General features: G+C 62.5%; 1 protein-coding gene across 1 annotated transcript in view; it reads right to left on the bottom strand.

The window, feature by feature from the left end:
- LAMA5 (laminin, alpha 5) overlaps positions 1-9,797 on the bottom strand; it is a gene marked incomplete at its 5' end in the record, with an annotated part of 118,791 nt that overhangs the window by 14,692 nt on the left and 94,302 nt on the right. The window contains 19 exon segments of the mRNA XM_011934548.1: positions 380-594; positions 707-787; positions 1,011-1,135; positions 1,375-1,488; positions 2,266-2,496; positions 3,935-4,018; positions 4,129-4,230; positions 4,509-4,682; positions 4,805-4,945; positions 5,139-5,283; positions 5,513-5,717; positions 6,111-6,322; positions 6,405-6,520; positions 7,025-7,164; positions 7,732-7,858; positions 7,987-8,188; positions 8,264-8,361; positions 9,498-9,606; positions 9,683-9,797. Coding sequence (XP_011789938.1) covers positions 380-594; positions 707-787; positions 1,011-1,135; positions 1,375-1,488; positions 2,266-2,496; positions 3,935-4,018; positions 4,129-4,230; positions 4,509-4,682; positions 4,805-4,945; positions 5,139-5,283; positions 5,513-5,717; positions 6,111-6,322; positions 6,405-6,520; positions 7,025-7,164; positions 7,732-7,858; positions 7,987-8,188; positions 8,264-8,361; positions 9,498-9,606; positions 9,683-9,797 — 2,736 coding nt within the window.

Here is a 9,797-nt window from a genome sequence, read left to right as displayed (position 1 = left end):
TGTGGTAGGGAGAAAGGGTGTGATGGTCGGGGGAGGGTCTGATGGTGAAGCGGGGGGCCTGATCGTAGCGGGGTAGTCTGACCATGGGTCGGGGAGGGGGGATGTGATCCTGGTATGGGGAGGGTCTGACTGTGGTAGGGAGAAAGGGTGTGATGGTCGGGGGAAGGCCTGATGATGAAGGGGCCTGATCGTTGGGGCGGGAGGGCCTGATCATAGCGGGCGAGAAAGGGTTGACCATGAGCATAGAAGGCTGACTCCATCTTGTCCTGGCTGGGCCCCAGCATCACGCACACAGCCTACTTCTGGGGTACGCCCAGCAGGCCTCCCTCCTCCCTGCGCAACCCTCCCCGGGGTGCAGCCCTCCCAGCCCGACGCCTACGGGTGCAGTTGCCGGGCAGCAGGGCGTTGCCATAGAAGCCGGGGGCACAGATCTCGCAGCGTGGCCCGGTGGTGTGGCGCAGGCAGCCACGGCAGGCGCCCGTCAGGGGGTCGCAGTCGCTGAAGAGCAGGTTGGGGTCCCCATTGCCGCTGCAGTCACAAGGCTGGCAGGAGCTGCCCAGCACCAGTGGGTTCCCGAAGAAGCCGGGCGCACACCTGGAAGCAGGGCGGGGAGGGGCCATCAGTGGTCAGTGGCCCGTGGCCCCCACCCTCGTGTATCCTGGGGTCAGCACTCAGGCCCTGCCCCGCTGCCCTGGCCCCAGCTCACCGCTCACAGGAGGCACCTGCATAACCGGGTTTGCAGAGGCACTGGGTGCGGCCGCCTCGCAGGACACAGCCCTCGGCGAAGCTGCAAAGACCAGCAGCGTCAGTCACTAGGCCCCTGGCAGTGCCCGGGCCCGGGCGAACACACTGTGCTTAGGCTGGAACACACGCCAGAAGTCTGGGGTCCAGACCTCACAGACACCCCCAGCTGTCCAGGCCTCTGCAGAGGACAGTGGGAACCCATCCCACTGCTGGGTGAAGGGAGCATGGCGCCGTCAGGGCCTCATCCCTGGAGGAGGCTGGCTTACTTGTTGGAAGGCACTGAGAGGGGACAGGGGCAGCTGACACAGGGGGCGCTGGGGTCCTCCCTGCTGCTCACGAAGCCAGCCTGGCAGCGCTCACACTGGGCTCCTTCGGTGTTGTGCTGGCAGTCCTGGGGCAGAGTGGACAGTCAGTGCTATGGTAGACACCCACATCCTACTGCCGAGTCTGTGCAGCTCCCACCACCCCTGCCTCGGACTCTGTGCCCAAGGCCAGATGGTCCTCTGCTGGGCAACACCCTTCCCCGGACCTCAGTTGACCTGGAAGTGCAGTCCTTAGTCTTCCTCGGCACGCCTGACTGTGCCTTCAGTGAATGAGTCCCCCCACCCGGCCCCGCCAGCCCCTACTCACCACACAGATGCCAGAGCCAGGGAGGCAGCGGTCTGAGTGTCCGTGGCACTGACAAGGGACACATCGGCCCAGGAAGAGACCTTTGACGTCCCGATAGAAGCCAGGGGCACATTCCTGAGGGCATAAGGGGGCAGGTGGCATCAGCGATTGAGAGGATGAGGGGCCCCACCCCGCAGGCTCACAGGTCAGACCCTCAGGGATCCTGCAGGCACAAGGCACTGGGAACCCATGGAGTGTGGTCGCCGGTGGGTCAGACGCTGGTCAGGAACTCCTGGCCTCAGCTGGCTGGAGGTAGGCCAGCACCTGGCTGCTGTTTGAGGACACAGCTCTCAAAGTCACACAGATGTCCTGTCTCAGGAATGACCAGGCCTTGGGCCTGGTGACCACTCCCTCCACGTGGACCAGGGCCTGCTTTTTCCACTCCTTCTAGGAGGTGTCCAACCAAAAACCTCCTCATACAGAAGGAGCAAAGTTACAGCAGACAGACAGATTAGCAGCTGGACGGACGCACAGTGGGCAAGGGACAGACAGAATGACAGGCAGACGCCAGGATGACAGGCGGTGAATGACAGGCAGATGCCAGGATGGTCAGTGGGGGATGTCCAGGTGACCCAGTGGGTGGGGAATGGAGCAGGTGGGGAAGGGGGATGGAGGGTGTGTGCATGGAGGGGCAGGCGGATGAGCAGCAGGCAGACGAGGGGCAGGCAGATGGGCAGCAGGGGACGGACAGCCCCATGAGTTGGCCAGCAGCCTGCAAAGGGCAGGGGAGGAAGAGAGGTAAGTAGGGTGACAGGAAGTAGAGGCAGCAAAGAAGGGAACACAGGGAAGACGCTGGAGGGAAGGGCGTACACAGGTGAGCCGCCTCACAGTCTGGTGTTGTCCTGACCTCACCTGGCATGAGTCCCCCCGGTAGCTGGCAGGGCACAGGCACAGCTCCACATTGCTGGCCAGGGTTCCCTGGCCTGCTGGGCTGGCCACCTCCAGTGCCACCCTGCGCAGGGAGACAGCCGAGGAGATCTGCGAGAAGAGGGCGCGGATCTGCAGCTGCTCCAGGCTGGCAAGCACCATCATGAGCTCCTCACGGGACACAGTGTTGCGAGTCTCCGTGTGCCGGAAGTTCCCCTGTGGGTCCAGGATGGCACATCAGTGGGGCCACACTCAATGGGACAGAACAGGAAGTCTAGAACAGACCCCCAACCCTATAGGGGATGGAGGGGCACAAAGACCACGGGGCAGGAGGAGGTACACACAGGTAGAAAAATCAGTCTCCCATATGGTCAGCTAGCACCTAGATCCCTGCCTCACACCACACACCAAACCAGCTCCTGATGCCTTAAGAATTGAAATACGGCCGGGCGCGGTGGCTCAAGCCTGTAATCCCAGCACTTTGGGAGGCTGAGACGGGCAGATCACGAGGTCAGGAGATGTAGACCATCCTGGCTAACACGGTGAAACCCTGTCTCTACTAAAAAATACAAAAAACTAGCCGGGCAAGGTGGCAGGTGCCTGTAGTCCCAGCTACTCGGGAGGTTGAGGCAGGAGAATGGCATAAACCCAGGAGGCAGAGCTTGCAGTGAGCTGAGATCCGGCCACTGCACTCCAGCCTGGGTGACAGAGCAAGACTCTGCTTCAAAAAAAAAGAATTGAACTACACAAAGAGAACAGTCAAGCTTCTAGAAAATACAGGCGGGTCCTTTCTGATCAAGTAGTGACAGATACTTTCTCAAACAAGATGCAAAAACGCTTGCTGCCAAGGAAAAAAGGATAAATTCAAGTACATTAACTATAAGACTGTTCATCAAAAGACAGCTCAGGCTGGGCATGGTGGCTCACGCCTGTAATCCCAGCACTTTGGGAGGCTGAGGCGGCAGGATCACCTGAAGTCAGGAGTTCAAGACCAGCCTAGCCAACAAGGCAAATCCCCGTCTCTACTAAAAATACAAAATTATCCGGGTGTGGCGGCGGGTGCCTATAGTCCCAGCTACTTGGGAAGCTGAGGCAGAAGAATCACTTGAACCTGGGAGGTGGAGGCTGCAGTGAGCTGAGATTGCACCACTGCATTCCAGCTTGGGCGACAGAGCCAGACTCCATCTCAAAAAAACAAAACAAAACAAAACAAAAAAGCAAAGAAAAACCAGATGAGCTGTGAAATGGGAGAAGATGGTTGTTACTCTTAAGTCTGACAGAGGGTAAGCACCAAGAATAACAAAGAACTCCTCTAAAAGGATGGAAAAAGATCTGCAAGTCAAAGAGAAATGGGCAAAAGATGCTAATGAGCAGTGCACGGAGGAGGAAGCCAACAGCTACTGAGCAGCTGCTCACACCTCAGGGATCAGGGACTCGCAAAGCAGGTGGGAAGACAGCATGACACCCCAGGGTGACCCCAGCGCGGAAGATGTCTGACAACGGGTGTGTGCACCCCAACAGCCCCGGCCCGCTTCTGCTCCTGGGCTGTTTTCCACCACAGAGAATGGGCACAGCAGTACTGAGACCCCTTCCGGCCTTCTCGGGTGTGCTGAGGTCTGGGAGGGACCCAGGTGCCCAAGCCAGCTCCCCTCACCTCCACCAGCTGCAGCTGCCCACGGTGAATGTGGCCGGGCATGGGGTATGCCGGCTCCAGGAATGTGATGCTCATCTGGTTGCCCTAGGGAGGCACATGGGTAGATGAAGGTCGGCCCAGGCCTGGACCACGGAGCCGCTGGGCCATGCCCACCACACCCACCCAACCACGTGGCTGAGCTGCAGCTCCCTCACCTGCAGCACCACATCCGGCCTGCTCTCCATGGGGACAAAGACATCTCCCCGCTGGGTCTCCGAGTGCAGTTCATAACGGAGGGTCCCACCGTAGGATGACACCTGGAGGCGGGACAGACAGAGGTGACCTGGCCAGACCCTGGCCACAGGCTCAGAGCCCGTCAGCAGTGGTCTGGGCATCCCAAGCACAGGGCCCCAAGCTGGGCCCGGATACTCGTCCTACCTGGGACAGGACCTGGGCACCCTCGCGGACCCTCCTGGACAGAGCCCTGGGCACCCTCCTCCCCCTCCCTGGACAGAGCCCCACTCCTGGCTCCCAACCCTCTCAGGCGTCCTAGCCATCCTCCAAGTGCCTCCCCCAGACCTGATGCCCTGCTTACCCGGTCCCCCAGGTAGGAGGGTGGGGCCTGCCAGTACAGCTCAGGGAAGGCCTCAGGCACAGCCTCAGGCACGTGCCGCAGGTCTGCGCGGAGCATCTCCGTCCCTGGCCGCCGCTCGTGGGGCACCACCTGCCGGTCGGTGCTCAGCAGCACCCAGCCCTCCATGTCCACGAACTGTGGGCACATACATGTGAGTGCACACGGGTGGACGCCCACACATCCCAGGGCCCCATCTTGTGTCCAGTCCCACGTGCGCCCGCCCCGAGAAGGCACTGCCCTCAGTCCTACAGGCGCACCTCCTGGCGGGTGTAGGAGGAGCTCCGGCAGCGCTCCGTGGCCCCAAAACAGAAGCAGCGGGTGCAACCTTTGGGGTTGGCAGCATCCAGGGAGAAGGTCCCCAGGCTGCACTGGTCACATCGGGGGCCCTGCACATTCTCCTAGGGATGAGAGGACAGTGAAGGTGGTTGGCAGGTGCCAGGTGCCTGACCCCAGGTTCCTGGGAACCACTTGCCCGTGGGGACGACTCTCCCAGAAGCTTCTAGGAAGCCCCCGCTGCCCAGAAAGGCCCATAGGACACTGTTCCAGCCGAGGCCGGAGGGAGGGGTCAGATCCGGCCCAGCCCTCACTCACCTTACAGTAGCACTGCCCTGTGAGGGGGTCACACACACCAGGCGCAGTGCCCGCCTCGTGACAGTCACAGGGGCGGCAGTGGGGGTAGCCATGGAAGCCCGGAGAGCAGGTATCACAGCGGCGCCCGGTCACGTTGGGTCTGCACCTGCAGCAGGGACAGGAGCTGAGCCCCCTCCACCCAGGTCACTCACACCAAAGTGAGACCTTGTAGGCACCCCCCACCCAGGCAGCATCCTCTCAGAAGTGGAGGAGAGGGCACTGCTGCACCCAGGGAGCACGAATGGGAGCAGGGTGGGTGCCAGGACCTGCTGGCACAAGGAAATGCTGTCTTTAAGGCTGCCAGGGGCCGTGCTGATCCCGCTCTGGGCTCTCACTTGCACTGGCCGCTGTCTGTGTCACAGGTAGGGTCTGTGAGCTCCTGGACACCGGGCCCTGAGCAGTTACACTCCTCACAGCCGACCAGGGGGTGGCAGCCAAAGGTCTGGGGCTGGCACAGCAGGCAGTCGGGCGGGACGGTGCGTGGTGGGCAGATGCACTGGCCCGTGAGCTCGTCACAGAGGCGGGCGCCGCAGTCACAGGCTGTGGGGCGGACACAGGGTTTGCTGACCCCTCTTCCCAGTCCTGACCCTCTCAGAGGCTCTGAATGCAGCCCTAGGGGATGTGGCGGGGGCGGGGGACAAGAACAGGGACCCCTGCCCTGGGAGCTGAGCCTCGGACAGCTCCTGACGTGGGGGCAGCTGCTCAGAATCAATGTCGTCAGGGACTGTGGACCACCTGCTAGTCCCTGAAACCTTCTGCACAGCCCACAAGCTGAAGTCCTGGGCCCAGGCCTGCAGACGGGGCAGCAATGCTGCCCTGCCAGGCTCTAGAACATTCTCCCCACCTCTGTGCCTTGCTTTCTGGTCGACCCGTCCCCCTTGGGCTCTAGCACCAACTCCTTGCCACTGGGCACCCAAGGACTGGGGTACTCACGCCTACAATTGGGGAAGCCCCAGTATCCGGTGGCGCAGCGGGAGCAGTCACGGCCAATGACGTGGGCACGGCAGGGACACTGGCCCCCGAAGGGCTCACACGTGGGGCCTGTAGCACCTACTTCGTGGCAGCCACATGGCCGGGCTCCGTTGTTATAGAAGAGGGAGAGGGAGGCAGCGGCGTTTCGGCAGAACAGGGATGAGCTGCTGGGGCTACGCGGAGGGGCAAGCGGTGAGGCCGGCTGCCGGCCCAGACCCCACCCCCGGACCCCCGACCTGCCAGAGCCCGGCCCACCTGATGTGGTAGCCCTGGGCTGCGCAGTGGCTGATGAAGTCATAGGATTTGTCCAGAGGCTCCTCCCGGAGGTGGCCAAAGCTGTAGACGCTCTCAGGGACCACGAGGACATAATCCTAGGGGGTGAGGCCTGGTCACGCTCCCGTGGGCCCAGAGCCTGCAGCAGGGAGGCCCCCAGAGGCTGGCTAGGACCAGGGTCCTACAGGCAGCTCAGAGTCCTGGCAGCAGCAGCACAACCCAGCCCTGGGCCCTGGCTGCTCAGGGGAGGCCACTCCAAACCAAACAGCAGCTTTGGGGGTGTGAGGAGGCAGCAGCATTGAGGAGACCTCCTGGTGTCTCCCACATCTCTGCTGGTCACGCCTTCCTCCTCCCTCTCCTTCCTGGAGGCCCCACCTCCTCTAGGAAGGCCACCCTGACCAGCAGGTTGCAGGGTGCAGGGTCCAGGGCCCCTCTGGAGCTTCACAAGGTGGATTGGGAGGTCCCCAAAGGCAGGAGCTGCTTTGCTGCGCACAAGGCTGGGCCTCAGCAGGCCCAGGACGGACCCAGCCCAAGTGTACCAGAGTTGGTATGACAGGTATAAGAACAGCTGGTCCCTGAACAGGACACCAGCTGGGACTCACCAGCCAGAGCCAGCGGCCCTCGGGCACACGCACAGTCACAGTGAGCTCGCTGTGGGTCACGTCCAGCAGGGCCTGGCCCTCACACACCACCAGGGTGCGGCAGCCGTAGCCATGTGGACAGAAGCTGGCGTTGGCATGGCCTGGGTGGGGGAGAAAGCCAGGGTCAGGCCCCCATCTCCAGTGCCCCCAAGACACCCAGAGGGTTGAAGATGGCAGCGTCAGGGCAGCCAAGGAGTGCCCGCTAGCCAACGGCCACAGGCATGGGACGTGCCCAAGAGGTCTGCAAGGCCGGCCCCTCCTATCGGGGGGTTGGCCGCATCATGACCTACAGATGTCATGCAGGACACCTCTAGGTGCCGGCCAACTCCATGTGCGGGACCCCAGGCTTGGCCAAGCCAGGAACCAGACAGACACACAGGGCCGCATGTGCTGCCAGCGGCATCCTGGGGCAAGTCCTCAATTTGCCACGTGCCATGGAGCACAACGGGGCTTCCCAACGCACGAGACAGAGGCAAGACCCAGGCTTTTCTGGGAATGTGGGGGATGGGTGGGGGCTGCAGCCTGTAAGGGCAGCTAGTTTGAGAACTGACGCAGGATAGGGTCATGTTGCCTGTCACTCAAAGCAGGCGGCACAGGTCACGCTGTGGCGCAGGCGTTCCAGCCTCACGGTGTGTGTAGCCCCTCCAGCCCACACCCCAGACACTCACCCTGCCACACGCGGCCGGCGTTGATGAGGACCTCCACGGGGAAGGTGGGGTGGGCTGGCTGGTAGCCGTGCAGCAGGAAGGCGTAGCGGCCCAGCGTGGGCACATGGGTGGTGAAGACCACGGTGGCCTGCAGGGATGGGCCCCAGTGAGCAGGCTGAGCTGTGAGCCCCCGCTGCCCCCGGGACCACCTGCCCTGGGTTGGGGCCCAGAGTCCTGCCTTGACACCCCCGTCCCTCTAGAGACCGTGGCCCTCACCTGGGGATCACGCAGCAAAGTGGGCTCCACATCAGGGTCCACGGCGGTGGGGGGCCGAGGTTGGGGTCCGGCTGGGGACGAGGCTGGCGTGAGGTCCTGTGCGTGGGTCAGCGGGAGGCCGGGCGGCAGCGGGAGCACCTGGCAGTCCCTGAGGATGATGGGCTGGGGCGGCTTTGGGAAGCGCGAGGGCAGACAGGCGGCACTGGTGAGAGCAGTGGGTGAGTCAGAGCCAGCCCTGCCACCGGGCCCTTGGCCGCGCCCCTCCCAGCCCCACTACCTGCTGGGACCAAAGGCTCCGTGGCTGCTGATGCAGCGGACCCGGGGCTCCACGAACTCCGGGCTGAACTCCTCCATGGGAACCAGAGTGACCCCGTGCTGCAGGCAAAAGAATGAAATGCTGCAATGCCCGTGGGGCGGGGAGGATGGGGGGTGCAGGCGGTACAACGCGGGGGCCAGTCACACAACTCAGACCCAGGAAACTGCAAACCCAGGCGACCGACCGAGCCCTGCCCTTTGCAGGAAGCCCTTGCCCTGTTCCGGCTCCACAAACCCCAGCCCTGAACCAGCGTGTGGGCCAGTTCCTGGGCCCACAGGCCTATGCGGCTCCTCCCATAGCCCTCTTCCTCCCCCTCGTCCTCCCATCCACCACTGTTCCCCCACCCTTATCTCAAGTGCTGCTTGGTGCCACCAGGCCGGGACAGGCCTAGCTCTCCCAGGACCCAGCCCAGGCCGGCGCTCAGTAGGCACAAGCCACGAATGGGTGCTCCCTCCCCGTGCGGCCACTCGAGGTTGGTGTCTCGGAACACAGCAACTTATCCGCAGACACAACAGACAGTGGGAAACGCGGCTGCACAGGTGGCATTTATAGAGAGTTCCAGGCCAGGTGCGGTGGCTCCTGACTGGAATCCCAGCATTCTGGGGAGCCCAAGTGAGATCACCTGAGGTCGGGAGTTCGAGACCAGCCTGGCCAATATGGTGAAACCCCATCTCTCCTAAAAACACAAAAATTAGCCGGGTGTGGTGGTGAGCACCTATAGTCCCAGGTATTTGGGAGACTGAAGCACGAGAATCGCTCCAACCCAGGAGGCGGAGGTTGCAGTGAGCCAAGATCTTGCCATTGCACTCCAGCCTGGGCAACACAACAAGACTCCATTTCAAAAAACAAAAAACAAAAAAGAAAGTTCCAAAACAGGCAACCAACCAAAGCTGTCTGTGCCAGGAGGTGGCTGCCCTGGGACCTGGGGGCATCTAGAGTGGGGCCACGTTGTTTCTGGGCCTGGGAGCTGTGACTGCAGGTTCTTTCCTGAGCGCATGGAACAGCTCAGGGGGACATCAAAAGGGACCGAATCCACAAAGCACTTGCAGGACAGGTTCCAGAAGAAACATGCTGGGCATGAGTAGGTGTGGCCGCCATGGGGACCTCGGACCCCAACTGTCCTCTCCCCTCATGCATGTTTCAAATCTTCTGAAAGAAGCTGACCCCTCGGGGCAGGGGTCTGAAAGGTCCTTACCAGGTAGAAGCGTGCCTGTTCAGCTGTGAGCCTCACGCTGGCCTCCGAGTCCAGGTGGAAGACAGCCAGGCGGTCCTGGGTATCCCGGGCAGTGCCCCGGCACAGGGTGCTATGGGGGGAGGGTGGTCAGCAGGTGGGGCAGCCCCGGGCGTGCCCTTACTCCAGCCCCACCGGCTCCCACTCACCTGTACAGGCAGGGGTGCAGGGAGAGCAGCCCCTGCTGGGGGGCCCGCTGTGGGGTGTGCACGGCCACGCCCACCTCCTGGCGGGCGTCCTCATTGGCATACTCCACCACCAGGG

The sequence above is a fragment of the Colobus angolensis genome, unplaced genomic scaffold, assembly GCF_000951035.1.
Source record: "Colobus angolensis palliatus isolate OR3802 unplaced genomic scaffold, Cang.pa_1.0 Scaffold136, whole genome shotgun sequence".
In the NCBI taxonomy this organism is placed as follows: Eukaryota; Metazoa; Chordata; class Mammalia; order Primates; family Cercopithecidae; genus Colobus; species Colobus angolensis.
This window is presented reverse-complemented; position numbering and strand designations above follow the sequence as displayed.